This window comes from Acinonyx jubatus, chromosome C1, assembly GCF_027475565.1.
Source record: "Acinonyx jubatus isolate Ajub_Pintada_27869175 chromosome C1, VMU_Ajub_asm_v1.0, whole genome shotgun sequence".
Taxonomy (NCBI): domain Eukaryota; kingdom Metazoa; phylum Chordata; class Mammalia; order Carnivora; family Felidae; genus Acinonyx; species Acinonyx jubatus.
In genome coordinates this window covers 188,262,782-188,278,230 of record NC_069381.1, presented here as the reverse complement: position 1 = coordinate 188,278,230, position 15,449 = coordinate 188,262,782, and the positions used below count along the sequence as shown (strand labels likewise).

The following is a 15,449-nucleotide window of genomic DNA, read 5'->3' as shown; positions in this document are numbered from 1 at the left end:
TTCAGACATAAACCGATTACTTTATTATCATGAGGGGGTTTTTTTCTTCCCTAAATCAACAGCCACAGCCTTCTGGCCTGAAGAGTCAGGGTCTAATTGAATTTGGGTGGGTCGTGTGTGGTTACGGTTTGTTTTTGAGAGACTTGGGTTGGAGAGCTGAAACGATCCTTCAAAAAAGACAAAGCACATCCCTTGAGAAACTGTCCCAAGCCCAGAGGCTGCGGTGCCTGTGGTCTGAGGCAGGGGAACACAGCAGGGCCTGGGGTGGGTCGGGTTCTGAGCTGACAGAGCTTCAGCAGGGAAGGCTGCCCCCTCTGCCCATCCGTGTCACGGTCTGAGCTCCTCCCAGGGCATCCCGGGAAGCCAGGCTCACGAGACCCCGTGGGCGAGAGCCCTGGAGTGGAAGGCGGGCCTTACCTGTCCAGTCGCAGCCCAGCACTTCCAGCCGCATCCCAATCCCTGCTGGAGACCACCGCTCGGGGTACACCCGCACGTACTGTGCAGGAACGGGGTCGAATCTTCGGATGTCCGGGGTGTCGTAGTGCATGTTCCCTTCAAACAGCTGCAGGGGAGACAGGCCACTCAGCCCTTCTTCTGTGGGACGCCCTCCCCTCTCCCCCTCTTCTTCCTTCTCCCCTTCCTGCCCTTCTCCCCCATCCAGAAGGCAGCCTCATAGTTATCTCACTGGACATGACAACCCACAGGAGCTCCATTCTCAGACCGAGGTTTTGATTCAGTTGGAAGATGGCTAGGGTCCCAGAAACATGGAAAAGCGGGAGCAAACGCAAGTGGCAGTTGCCAGCTTCTGTCTTCTATCTTGGGACGGGAGACTGAGGACTCGGGAAAGAATTAGGCTCCGAATAAGCCTTAAGCTGGACTTGGCTGGAGGGTGGAGAAGTGAGTTTGAGGCTGCTTTGCCCGTTGTCTTAGAAGTTCTTGTTGCGATGCTACAAAGTCTAGATGTGGGACCCAGCTCACTGATAGCTCTCAGGTCACTGAGGTCGCTGAAGGTAAAGCCATCCTCTTCAATAGGCTAATGACAACATCGTCTCATCACACATTTGATAGTCTGAGACTATGTTCCTTAGTTTTGTTCAGCAGAGCCAATTCTCTCACAACAAAGCTCACCTGAAGCCCAGGTACCTGAACTGAGGACAGTATGGCTGCCCCGGTCAAAGGAGGGTGGGGGACCCAAACGAGAGCACACGTGGAAGCCACCGATTTAGGGTGATGCCAGTGTGGAGACGTGCTAGGGGCTGTGGCACCTAGGGACGCTGCAGGGCTGCCTCACTTGCAGGATGCCCACAATTCCAAAAGGGGGCACTGTCATCGGGAGGGCCAGGCCCTGACCCTGGCTAAGATCATCTCCTTTCCCAGGCTCCTACAACGGTCCAGAAGAGTCAGGGTCAGCTCTCCCCGGGAAAACCCATGATCCAACTTCTGCTCTGCCCACTACAGGTTCTAGCTATCAACTCCTGAGCCTTTCCAGGCTTCCACATTGTGAGCTGGGTGTTTACATCAGTGCTGCAAAGCCTCCAAACCAGCCTGTGCCTCTGCATTAGGAATGGACACATTTGCTGAGCAGAGGCGGCCAAACGGAGACACGTAATTCCCCCTTCCTTGGTAGGGGTCTGCTCTTCTGAGGAAAACGAGGGTAACTTGGCAGTTAGGATCAGAACGCCTGACTACGCCCAAGATTGACCCGGAGAAGGACAAAGGCACGATGTCTTTTCCCCTTGCTGGGTCTCCTCCATACCCCGTGTTGAGGGCTGACCTTCCTTCCCTGATGGTGGGAGGGGCAGGCTGCGTTGGCCTGGGTGAGTTTCTCCCGCCTCTCCCCAGCCTCAGTGTGAGAGGTGGGAAGATCGAAGCAGAGTCAGGACTGGGAAAATACAAACGAGTGCAGTGACATTCAAAAAAAAAAAAAAACAACAACACAACAGTTGTTTTTGGAAGTAATCCCCTCGTTTCTACAGTTTAGCCTCCAAAAACTACATCCCGTTTGGACGTCTGGCCAATTCCAAGGAAAGTTCATGTGAAGGAGGGTATAAAGGGTATCACACTTTACAGAAAGGCAGTGCTGAGTGGTGGGTAGGCGTCTGGGCTCTGGAGTCAGGCTGTGTCCGAACTGTGGCTCTCCACAGGTATACACGGTGACCCCAGGTATGACATCAAGCCTCAGCTTTGTCATCTCTAACACGGGAGCGGCAAAACAATCTCCCCCTCTAGAGATGTTGTAAGGATTAAACATGGCACTTAGCACAGTGTGTGGCACAGAGTAATGTATAAGTTAATGCTTGTTTTGTTAGAACACAGGGGTTTGGCGAAGACTATCTAGTTGGGCAGTCAGCACCTCCAAACTGAACTTCTCTGTCTGGGGTAACGTTAGGGAATCTTCCAGAAACCACCTACCTTCGGCTGCTGGGTCCTGGGGTCCTGGATGTGTTCCCAGTCTCTGCCGTTTAGGCTGTAGGAGACTTTGAACTTGCGCACAAACGCCCTGGCTTCCACGGCAGTGATGCTGTCTCCTCCACGAGCCCCCTGGATGATGATGCCCTTCACCGTCTTGGGCACTCCCAGGTCCACCTGCAGCCACTCCTCGCCCGGCTGGGCCTGAGGGACCCGGGGGAACCAACCCGAGCGGCTGCTGACGAGGCGGGCGGCGCTGGGGCTCCAGAGGTACTCACGGGTGGAGGAGGCTGAGATCTGAGAGTCAGGGATGAGGCCCGAGAGCATCCCCAGCATGTTGGAGCAGGGGGCATCTGTGGAGGGGAGAAATGTAACAGCTCGTGGCTGGCACCCTGCTTAACGGGTACCACCTCCCGTTAATAGGGAGCTACAAAAGAACCCGACCATCAAACGCTGTCGGCCAGCACCGATTTCTTTGCGTTTCAAGCACGGTGGCTAAGAGCCCAGACTGGCATCCAGACTGCCTGGGTCCACGTTCGTTTTGTCGCTTGCTAGCGGTTTGACCTTGGGCAAATGATTGAACTGCTCTGTGCCTCAGTTTATCTAGGTCTAAAGGAGGGCTGGTGGCAGAACTTACCTCTCGGGGGTTGTAAGGATTCCATAAGTTACTACATGAACGCTCATGGCACAGGGCCTGGCACATCTCAGCGCTCACACTGTTAGCCAAGGGCTCTCATATCCTCCCCAGTGACACCAGTCCCCACTGAGCCTCCCAGGGCAGTGAGCACGGGGGGAGTTCAGCCGAGCCCGGAACTGCTTCCCGGGTGACTGCTTTCCCAACTGGATGGACACGTACCTGGGGTCAGGTCTTTGCTTCCACTTGTTATCACCGCTCGGTACTACCTTGCATCCTTTGCACGTGCTGTTCCTCCCACTCCAAATGCTGTTCCCCTCAGTCGTCATCAGGCTAACCTTTACTCACCCCCAAGCTTAAGTGTCGCGTCCTCAGAAAGGCCACCCCCAAATTTCTAATCAACTGTCAGGTCCCCTCAGCCACTGTTTCTCGGAGCACCCTGTTCTTTTCCTTCCTACACGCATCCTAGTTTATAACTATCCAGTGCTTGACGACGTTATTATCTATGTTGCCCCCCAGCCTGAAAAAGTGTCATGATGTTAGAGACCCCATCTGCTTGTTCACTTTTCCTGTCCACTTTCACTCCCAGTGTGGGGCCTGGGGCACAGCAGACCTCCAAAACACACTCGTGCCGCCAATGACCGAGTGGCTAAGACACAGATAAATGGCGTGCGGCAAGGCAGGGTCTGCAGTCAGGGTGCATTAGATGCTCATAAACTGAGTTCCAGGTGAAAGCGGACCTTCGGGAAAGGTCACGTGGTGCAATCATGCTATGGGCAGCGGGCTGGAAGGGGGAGCAGAGCCCAGGGCACCATCAGCTCCCCAGCCTTACTGGGGCACCCCCTCACCTGTGACCCGGCAGCCGAAGAGCTCCAGCCGCAGGGCAATGCCAGAGTGCCAGGTCTGGGGCCGGACCCTGACGAACCTGGTCAGGAGCGGTGTGTGCAGCTTGTTCAGAACCACCTCCGTGGCATCGTTGTTGGCTTGGAATACCTGCAGCGGAAGACGGGAAACCGCCGTTGAAGTCCCAGTTTGTAGGCTGGCCACTCAACACAGTCCTTGAAGGCAGTGCAAAAGTTCTGTTGAACCTTAGTTCCCTCCGGTTTAAAAAGAATCAGTGCGTTTGTTGTTTGGGGCTTTGTTAGAAGCCCCATGAAAAAAAAAATCTGATGGCTCACACTGCTCTCATGTGAAAACAATAAATGGTCTTCACAAAAACTTTTAAAGGAAAGGAAAACTTTGCCTCTGGCCGAGAGCAAGCAGAGGGAAACACATTTGCCTTGGAAAGGAAAATGCTTTCAGGAGCGGAGAGAGGGAGAGGCACAAAAAGTGGAATATTCTTTAAAAATGGAGCCAAAAGGTCATCTTTTAGGGCTGGCAGACCCCACCCACTAGCTTGAACTTGATGCTCCCCCCTCCGTCATGGTGCAGGCATATAGGAATATTCACAAGGTATTTTTATAAAGTGCTTCAACAGTTGTCTTGTTAGTTACTTTGAGGCCTCCCTGCTCCATGAGAGGGTGAGAGCATGGGGCCACCCACCATCTACCCCTAATGGCCCTGTGTCAATCAACACTTTTTTGGTTCTCTCTGGTCTTTGTTGTAGGGTCAGGGTTGCAGACAGTCTCTCAGAGTCCTGCTCTGGCTTCCTCTCACTGTAATCCCCGCCCTGTAATGAAATCCATCCCTGTCCCCATCTGACCAATGCATCTCTTAGGGGAGGAAAGGCTTTTGGGAGTAGCTTCTAAGCCAACATGGTAGGAGTAAGTCCTAGTTTACCAGATGGCCCAAATCAATAACTGCCATATGGACCTTATGCTTTTCTGTGCTCTCCATTAAAAAAAAAAAAAAAAAGTAGCTTGTGCAAGTATATATGAGTTTCTCTTGGTTTCTCTGGCTAAGGGTGGAGGGAGAGACCAACCAACCGTCACTTCTAAATCATACCTGTCATAGCTCTAACAATCAGGAGACTTTGCAAATCTACTCACGGCTAACTCTGCAACACCTAGCAATTTCTTCTGGGTCGAGGGACTAAATACTTCAGCTCATGATACCTATGGCATGCCAGGTATTTGGGCATGACAGGGCTGGGACAAGACGATGGGGAAACTGGGATGTTTGAATAATACCCCTGAGCCAGACACTGTGTAAACACAATTACCTCTATAATGCCCCAGAAGGTAAGTATTATTATTTCTGCTTTATTGATGAGAAAATGGAGGCTCAGAGATGTCTGTCTGGATCCAAACCCCTGCCATGTTTTTAGGCTGTAGGCTTGTGGGTTCCTATGTTGACTGTCATCTCTTTTAATAAATTTGCAGCGTTTACGTTGGTGGCTAGGAGTCTTGGAGCCCTTAAGGTCTCCAAGCATGGGCTGAATGGAGGTGGAGTTGCTGTTCAGGGATGTGTGTTTATAATCCTGACATAGAAAGCTCTAGGTCACAGGAGTGGGCTGCACGGCAGCTTAGAGCTAATTAACAACGTGGTTCTTTCTTTCCCATGAACTGTAACTAGGAACTCTGCCATTTGGCAACCTTGAACCCTTCATATTTTCCACTTGCTGAGGTCAAAAGTTAGAGCCATTTAATAGCACAGCACTGATGGGGGGGGGGGGAAGGGTAAGAGACGCTACACCTTTTGCGACCAGATGAGGGGAGGTGGCTCATTTAAGACAGATGGAAGAAAGGCGAGGAGGAAACAGGTTTTCACTGGCCTACCATATTCAGTTTAAACCTCTTGTTCCTGGTGCTAAGCCCACCGACCCAGGGGAGCTCCCCCCGACAGCCTGCCCAGCTTGCTGCTTCCCTTTCCTTGCTGGGGAGCCTCCTGCCCAGCCCTGAGGCCAAGTTCCTTCCTTTGCTGCCTTGCTAACCGCAGGGAGTAAGAGGCAGAACTGACCACCGGTCTCTCTCACAGGTTTGATTTGGCTGCTTCCTTTACAGTGATGGGGGACAAAGAGGGGCGAGAAAACAAAACAAGGGAAGAATGGCCAGGGAAACAGGAGGAAAGAGGCTTAAGGTCAGACACCTGGGGAAAGGCCGATGGGGAGAAGGGGAGAGAGGTACCCAAGCCTCTGTGATCTTAATCTTGGAGAAGGATGACCGGAGGAGGAGGGGACAGGGTGCAGGACGGCTCTGGCCTGGCCAAGCCCACTCCATGGCTTCTCGGGTGCTTCTAAAGGACTCTGCAGCTCTGAGAAAGGAATGGAGGAACTGAATCCAAGAGAATGAGATGACTCAGTCCTCCTAGAATTCAGCGTGAGGCAGAAGCTCTTGTTTGTTTGTTTGTTTTTGTTCCTTTGGCAGGGCAGAAGCAAATGCAGCACTTTGCTTATTTGGGGAGGGTGCTGGGAGCAGTGGGGGGCCACCACCAGCCTGCTCCCTGAGGACGGTGACGGTGACTGTGTGTGGCCTCCATCCGGAGATGCTGAGGAGTTCATATGGGGGGGGGGGGGGAAGCTTGATTTGTCATGTGAATACAGAACTGGAGCGTTGAGTGGATTTGAACTTTAACACAGCTGCTAATCCACAACATATACACCACGCTGGTACCGTTTAGAAACACAGCACGTCTTATGTGTTTTTAATATCCAATTTTATCTTATCTGACCCCTTCGTTTTTCAGCCTTGGCAGACAACAGTGCGAAACCTTTCCTTCCTCCCGCTCAGTAAGGAAATGACTGTGTCTTTGGACTGCCTTTGGGCGGCTGGCATGTGCGTGAGTGTGGCTGCACGTGGGCATGGCCACGCGCACACACGAGTGACCCAGTCTGGCGAGGGGGTTGGTCTTCCCCCAGAGGCACGAGGTCCCAGACTTTGGGTGAGCCCCCTGGATCTCCGCCTACGGTGGCCCCAGTCGGAGAGGGGACGAGCACGCGGTTTCTCTGCTGAGGCCACCTAGCTGACCGCTCCAACTCCGCGTCATTCTAATTCTGTTTTGCTCACTCTGCTCCTGCCCCTGCCTGGAACCACATGAAGCCTCATTCAGTGTGGCCTCAAATTATCCTTCTTGGTTTCCTGTTTGCCCTTGACTTTGTGCTCAGATCTGCCCCTGCTCTCTGGACCCTTTGCTGAAGGAATCCCACCTTGTTTGATTAAACCTGTGATACACCTTTCACGCTGAGTGTGGTGGAGTGGGGAAAAAAAATCCTCGGACATCACTGAAGCAGGAGCCAGGACAGACACTGCGCTGCCGATTAACTCGGAAGTGTGGGCAAATACCTCCACCTGCCCCAGGCCTCAACTTCCTCCTCTGTTAAATGAGTTGATTTGTAAGGTCTTTGCTGGCCCCCAGATTCTAAGGCTTTCTGCATAAGAGTGTCCAACTAGAACTGCCCCAGCAATGTAACAGGGCATTTTAGTTGTCCATTGTCCCTTAGAGCCTGAGTGCTTTTGTAGACGAGTGCTGTGGGTCTTAATACGCTTCAAATAGTGCCCAAAACACATGGTGAGTGCCCCACTCAGAGGCAGAGTATACCTTGTTGATGTTTTCGCTCAATAACGGTTCAAATTATGAATAATGAAAAGTAATGAATAACAACACCTTAGTCCTTACATATTGTCTTGCACCCAAAGATATCAAAGTGCAATTTATGAAAATCCATTTTTAATGAAATATTAAGCAGTTTCTATTTCTCCTGACCCAATGGATTTACAAGGTCTCTATTTTTCTCCCTGCATCTTCCTATTTATAGCTGGTAAATGCTATCATATATTATACATCTTTATGACTTTCTCAATGCTTCTGTGGTTTCAGAATCACCCTTCATATGTTTTCTGATCAAATTCTCGGAGATGGATTCTTGGCATCTCGTCTAGGCGCTGCAAGGTAAGGGGTTGTGTGCATGGGAAATGATGCCAGGAAATTGGTTTTATTCCCTACTCCCTGCCGACTCACTGAATCACTATAGGCAAATCAATAATCCTTAGATACCTTGGTTTCTCCTTCAGGAAGATAAACTCAATAACAGGCTTGCAGGTGAACGCTAAAGTCTACCAGCCCTCCCCGCTGGCTCCAATGCCTGCACAACACCCAGGACAGATGTTACAGTGAAAGCTACATCACAAGTGACAAATGGGTCTCTGTTCAAAGGGGAGGGTTCAAGTTCTAACAGCCATTGACTCTCATGTCCCACTTCGAGGTCGTAACTTGACAGTAAGGTGTCCATAATGCTGAGAAGAATCAGTGGATCGTCAGTATATGGTACACGCCCAGATAAGCATAAGACACCCAGATCATCAAACTGTGATAACATGATAACATCTGTTTTAAAAGCTGGATGTCGCAGATGGTATACGTTTTTGTTAATTTTAAAAGAAAAACTGGGGCGCCTGGGTGGCTCAGTCGGTTGAGCGCCCGACTTCAGCTCCGGTCATGATCTCATGGTTGGTGAGTTCGAGCCCCGCCTCGGGCTCTGTGCTGACAGATCAGAGCCCGGAGCCTGCTTCCAATTCTGTGTCTCCCCCTCATGCTCTGTCTCTTTCTCTCAAAAATAAATAAACGTTAAAAAAAATTTAAGAAAAATAAAAGAAAAATGCTAATATGGTTGCTTTACCACCCCAAAAGAAAACCAGAAGTGTATTCAAGTAGGGATGCACAACTAGTGTATCCCTAGTTTTTTTAAGAGGTAAGGATAGCATTGATTGATGTAATTATTAAAGTGTGTGTGTGTGTGTGTTGAACACATAGATTTCTTCAAGTGCATCCCTGTAAACCAAGTTTAAAAAGGAATTCAGGGCACAAAGTGGTTTGGATAAGCCATTTGGTGCCTCGCTGAATTCTGAACATAATCCAACACTTTCCAATTGATTCTTGAGACCTTTGGTTTACTTGCAGTAAGACAGAATCTGAGACCAGCAGCACTGCAAAGATTTTCTGATTTGCGCCTCTGGGGGGAGGGGGCACCTGCCAATTAACTTGGCTGCCACCCAACATCCCAGCGTGGTTACTTTCTATACCCCACCCAGGAAAAGAAAACCAACATGTTTTGACCATGCCTACGAGCTCCTAAGGTGTGGAGTATACCAGCACGTGAAATGAAAGAAAATAATATATGTGATCTAATAGGAAACATCTAGCCGGAAGGCATCCCTGACGGTTTTGAGGTCATCTCTTCTCTGTTTTTCATCCCCTTTCTTGTTACAGCCACCGTTCCCCGCTGACCTGTCCTTAAGTCTTCTCTTAAGAGTATGCGGTGACTCTAGCAAAGCTGAGAACAAGTGAAGTGCTGGCCAGGTGGAGGCCTCTCTGGGCAGGGGTGTTTCCTGCCAGGCCCACATCCTTCGCCGTCACCCCCCTCATCTCTGCCATCAGCACTCAGGTGCCCGGGACGGCGTGGATGCTTCACGTCCATCGCAGGCTTTGAGCTTCTTGGCAGAGAGATAAGGTGCAGGCTCGCGTTGTGAGCCGGCTGCTTAACCTTCCTCAAGCAGGCAGGCCCTATAGTTGACACACGCGGGCTCTTGTCATGTGCACCGTCTCCCATCCGAGTAGGGCTTTGGTATTCAGTCTGCACACGCCTGTCTCTTCATTACCTATGGCATGACCTACAGTTTATTCTGATTTTGCTGTAAGTATCTGAACGTGGCCAGCTCCAGGGACTGCAAAGAAAGCAGGCAATTTTTCAAAGGCAACACAGCGCTGGAGCCCTGAGGTAGAAATTGTGCAGGAGACGTTCTTCTTCTTCCCCCCCCACCTTTTTTTAAATAAATATTTCTCTCTGCTAATAAATGTTTCATTGCATCCAAAGTTCTCCTTTTCAATCTACTTGGCACGGACACTCAAGGAGGAGGAGAACAAAGCAGGCAGAAGGGAGAGGTGGCAGGAACGGAGGGCAGAAACTGGGGAAACCAGTGGCAGATTTTAAAAATTTCTCTCTGAAACAACTGAATGGACTCATCCTTACTGCAGAACCAAAGGCCTGTCTGCTCTCTCCCACCCTCTTCCCTGGCATCTTCTCTAAAACCAGCCACCGGGCCTACACATAAAAATAAATTGTTAATCAATGAACACCATCCTGTTTAATTAATTTGTTGCACCAAACAGGCAAGGGGTGGGGGGCAGGGTAGGGGGGCTGTTGCACTCGGGGACAACGATGTTAAGGTAATGGACACTTTTTTTTTTTCCTTTTTGTAAATCATGGCCCTGACAATTCTCTCTTAAAACTCCTCCTTAAAGACTATAAAAAAATTTTTTTAAAGCTGCTTTCATTCTAGTGGATGTGGGAACTTAGCCAGACACAGAGTCAGAAGGGATGTGTCTCACATAGATGTGTATACATATACAGATATGAGAGAGAAGTGGGGGAGACTTTAAGGGAGGGGAAGAAGGGGGGCAGGGCAGAGAAAATTCCTTAACCACCAAATGCTCATTTATGACCATGATGCCCTCCTGTCTCCTGCTCCTTTACTTAGGGCTGTTTTTGTCATCAAGCAGCTCTGCTGATGCAAAGGAGAACACGGAGGAGCAGGGACATGTCATGGGGTGGAGGGCGGGGGAGGCCGGTTTCTTCCTGAGGGTGAGGGCGGAGGTGGGTGGGACGTGTGCATCCCATCTGTGTGTGCCTTGTGGGTCCCCGTTAGATTTACTGCAGGATTATGTTACCCCCATCGAGACGCCGAGCCCTGGAACACAGCATACTAACAGGATTAGGGTTTTGGGACTGGAGACAGGAAAGCACCAAGGAGAAGAGGAGGGGAGGGCAGCTAAGGGATTTGGGGCTAGAGGAGAGATGGTGTGGGGGAGAGTATAGCATCAGAGCAATGAAAGGGAGTGGCCAATGTCCTCCCGGGAAGGTCGGGAGAGAAACACAGGCATTCTCACATTGTCACATTTTTTGAAAAGGTGCCTTTAACTTGCAGGTGGGCAGAAGAGAGCGTGAAAGGGTATGGGAGTCAGGCTCCGGAGACTCTCTGCCAACCGCATTCCTCTTCCAGCGGAATCTCAGCAAATCTCAGAGCAGGGAAATGGTGATGGCAAAGAACCCGACAACCTACCAGATGAGGTGTTCACTCCAATGCTCATCTAGAGACGCTGGAGTTAGGGCAAAGAAGAGTTTTTCCAGCCCCAGCAGAATCACTACACCCTTTTATAAGCCCTGCTCACTCGCTCTGTCCCACTGGCCTCAGTGCACAGCAGTGAGATGGAAAGCATTGGGAATTTGGCAGGGAGCATCGTAAGCGCCAGGGAGGCTGGCCTCAGCTCCCAGAGACAATTCAGCACCCATGGGAGTTGGGTGAAGCCGGCCACAGGAGCCTGATAGAAAAAAGGTTCCAAGCTTATGTGTAATGACATTTTCCCTTGGGCTTCCTAAGTGGAGAGGCTAAGGGTCTGAGCTCATCCCATGGCAAATGGATAAGGGACAAACTTAATTACGTAGGGCCCTGGATTCTTCTCAGTTATAACTGAAGGGGGCAGAGAAACCGGGGGACATGAATTTCGAAAGGGCATCGGCTCTCTTCGGAATATACGCAACCCTGGTTCGATGAGGCAACCATACGCATGGCTTCTGAAGGCTGAGGCTATTTCCCAGCTGACAGCTTGTGTCATTGTCGTCGTCTCATACACAATAAACAAAAACTACAATGAAAAGGATAAGGGGGATGCAGTCATCCGCCAGGAGGTTAAAAAAAAAAAAAAAGGTATTTTTTGAAAACTGTGAGTTGTTAATTAGGGGAACGACTGCATCCCTCACAGAAGACTGGAGCCGAGGAGGGCAACGTTCGTCTCAGGCAGCTCCAGCACAGGGCCCATCAGATGCAGGGAAAGGTCTGGGTGACTTATCAGGTCACCTTCCAGACCTGCGATCTTAAAGGAGGCAGATAGATATCCCATGGGGCCTTGTTACTTTTTAAACTGATAACTTGCTTCTGCTCAAGAAGAGCTTTGTGGGTCTAATACATTAATTCCACCTGCAGACAGCCTTCCATCTACAGATCCCAAGGTGCTCTGCCAAGAGCCGCCGCAGCACCATTCCATTTGGGCAGGCGGAAACATTGAGGCACGGAGCCATGAAGAGAAATTTCCAAGGTCGCACAGTGCATCATCTAAGGGGATCTGAAAATAGACGCCGCGTGGTTCCGTTTGCCGACTGATTTGGGGGGTTTGGTTTCAGGACACCCCTCTCTCTCCTCCTAAGTCTCTGATAATTTCAGACGGTTTTAAATTCTCAAGTGGCTTTCGAAGTCATTTGTTTTAATCCAGAAAATAAGTATAGGGCAGAGAATTTTCGAAGTGAGGTGTTTAAGTGTCTTGAAGGGATATGGCCGAATCAAACGCAAAGAAACTCCATCTTCATGATTCTAGGATGCAGCCCATTCTGTGATGTAACTCCAAGAGCCTGCCATGCTGAGTCACACTGTCTGAGCCCGACTTCAGATCTCAAAACCAATGGAGGCTCTCCAGGAATATGCACACCTCTAGACCCTTAGACTGAACATCTAGGAAGCTGATTTCCCTCTGGATCCAAGACGACAGCCAGGCCTAGATCAGATTGCTGGGAACACCCTCCTAGAGATCAAAGCCCCATGAACAGGTGCCTTTCCTGGGGACTCCATGGTTCCCCAGGTCCTGGGGCAAATTACTTTAAGAGCTTCGATTCCAGTCTTTGAAGCAGTGCCACATTCTGAAGCGAATGAGGTGGTACCTGAAGGCTCTCTGATCCCGTTGGCGGCCACGATTGCATTAGTATGACGAGCTTCGTGTGTTTCCGCCACTCATTACAGGGTAATTCTGAAAATGCTTGGACCTCATCCCTGTCCTCCCCCTCCCATCCTCAGTCTGGCCATCAAGATATGTTTAGCACCCCCACAGACTCTCTCTTTGAGCCCAGATTTCTTCCAAGTACATCAGAACAGCCAGCAGCATTGTGACTAAGAGCAAGGTAACCGGGGCTATGTCAACAAGGAGACGCCCACGCTTACCAAATAGGGGAGGAAGGAAGGCAAGGGCTTTTGCTTAGACATATAAGGGCACTGGCCTCTGTCCCTCTGTCCTGACACTAGAAGTCTCGGTCTCATTCCCTCCAGTGCACACTCCCAGAATCAGCAAGTCGGAGGTAAGTGGGGTGCTGGCCAAGGCCTCATGCCCCCAGCTACTCCCATCTCTCTCTATGCCCCTCTCTTGGTTTGTGTGCACATGATTGTGCCTATAATTATAGGCACGTACACGAACCTTCTAATACCGTATTTACAACACTATGTCAATGTTTGGGGTGTTATTAATATAGCTGGCAAAACCAAAAGCAGTCGTTTTCTACTTGTGGTTTCTGAAGAAATAGATCTGAAGCAATTTGTATAATCTAAGGGAGCACATGGGCTGGATATGGGCTCCATCAGGCGGACAAGCTCTCTGCCTTGTGGTTACGCCATAAATATGCATGAGGAGGGCCCACCCTATAGGAAAATCATAGGTTCCATATATTTATGGCATGTGTAATTGGATAAGGATTTGGGGATGTGCTGTACATGTGGCCTGCGTAAGTCGGCTGTGTTTTGCCAGGAGGATGCTCGCAATACCCCCCACGATAGCGGAATGCCTCCCCCATAGGCAACCTCGTCACGACATACTGGGTGGGAAGAGACAAAGAGGAGGCTGCTCGGAGGAGGCCGAGGGAGGTTGGAAAGAGCTTCCTGGTCCCCACTTCCTGGACAAGAGTCGTTCGGCCGTAGGTCCAGGCCCTGCCTCAGCCCGGTCTGGGTCCAAACTGTAAACGGTGTGTAGCAAGGAGATAGCATAGCCATCCCCCACCACCGCCAGCACTCCTTCATCTTGTTTTTCTCTGATTTCCCCGATTCCCTGGTCTTTGGCACACCGTGTTGGTGCTGACGGGGACCCAGGAATGGAAATCAAGTTCCTACATCTCTGCCCCCCACGGCACCATCCCTTCCTCACACCCCGCGCGCAGGCTTGCGTCTGCAAACCCTCCCTCCGCACCGTGGAGCAGAACAGCCTCCACCTTCCCCTCTGCTATGCTTCGCTCACAGGTCCTGAATTGTGCTTTCAAGCCCACCACCAGGTACTGGCCGGCCTGGCGTGGCGCCCACCATCCATCCAGCGGCTGCAAAGAGGAACCCAGTGGTAGCGACCGACCCAGACGAAGCCTCTCCCCCTCTTGCCCCCGACACCCCTCCTCACCCCCCTCCCCTTCATGGCATCGAATCAAACTGCAGCAGACTTGACAAATCTATTTGGCACGGTTCACTCAACTATTTCAACCCGAACAGCCCAGAGAGCCGTGCCGACGCCCCACGAACGGTGCGGAATCTGCACGTTAAATACAGACATCTGGGAGACGGATCTGCTAATGGGGGAGCAGCAGAGATCACCCCTGGAGGGGAGGACGGGCAGGTCTCCCTCGTCACCCACCACACCCGCGGTGGGGCAAGGGAGCGTGGGGAGGGGGTGACGCCTTATTGGCAGGCTTTCCATTCTCCAGCCTCCTTCTAGGTTAGCCAGAGAATGAATTATCTAATGGGGAAGGGAAGGGGCTTTTCCTCTGCCCCAGCACTTTTTATGTGGGCAGGACGGATTCACTAAAAAACCAAACAACAAAACGAAAATGAAATTACCCCTTGGCTCCTGGGCAAAGAAATTTAGCCAAGGGTGAGAAGAGAAAGTGAGAGAGAGAAAGAATAATGCATCCAATATGAAAAAGTTGAGACTGATTCCAAAGGAGCCCAGAAAGCTAAATTCAATTCTCAGGAATAGCTTCCCTGCAGAATGAATACCAGGGATAAAGCCAGGGAGGACAGCATTCTGTCAAAATGTGCAGTGCTAAGGTATTTCCGAAAGCAGATTTCCTACAAATAGTGTTTTAAATAGCATCCCAGTCCATCTGCGTGCTTTTAAAATCAGCTTATGCTACAGTATCCCTCTGGCCAGCGCTGCTTAGTCATTGGGCCTGGACAGGGAGGCTGTCAGGTGAAACTCCTCCTTCTCCCTCAGGACCCACTCCGACTCAGCGCTGGCCCTCGCCTGCCTGGCTCAGCTTCTAGGTTCCACCAGTTTCTTATTGAGCAGGGTGGGTGGGGAGAGAAGGCATGAAAAAGAGTAGGTTGGGGAGAGGACTCAGCCCATGCACCTAGCATCCAGTGCCAGCTCCGGCTTGCCATTTCCAAGTGATATTTGCAACTGAAATAAACAAAGTCAGTGAGAAACCAGACCTGGTTGAACATGTTAAGGTGAGGAGGTCCTTCAATTAACTACCTCACTTTCCCTATTCGTCAAATGAGGAAAGTGTGTGTGTGTGTGTGTGTGTGTGTGTGTGTGTGTGACACCTGGTAATATCTAGAAGCCGTGATTTTCAGATGAATGGTGCCACGTTACTATGGCAATTTTAATAATAAAAAAAAATCCACTGCCTTAAAAACTCACATTTCCAGAGCGAATCAGTGCCGACATTACAGTG

At 50.6% G+C, this 15,449-nt stretch overlaps 1 protein-coding gene across 5 annotated transcripts in view; it reads right to left on the bottom strand.

Moving 5' to 3' along the window:
* Positions 1-15,449, bottom strand: part of NRP2 (neuropilin 2) — a 115,974-nt gene that overhangs the window by 53,187 nt on the left and 47,338 nt on the right. For all 5 annotated transcript variants that reach the window (XM_027052759.2, XM_015074142.3, XM_053215673.1 and 2 more), the window contains exons 8-10: positions 3,892-4,036; positions 2,413-2,762; positions 418-562 (exon numbers count right to left, since the gene is read on the bottom strand). In XM_027052759.2, coding sequence (XP_026908560.1) covers positions 418-562; positions 2,413-2,762; positions 3,892-4,036 — 640 coding nt within the window. The remainder of the gene's footprint in view (positions 1-417; positions 563-2,412; positions 2,763-3,891; positions 4,037-15,449) is intronic.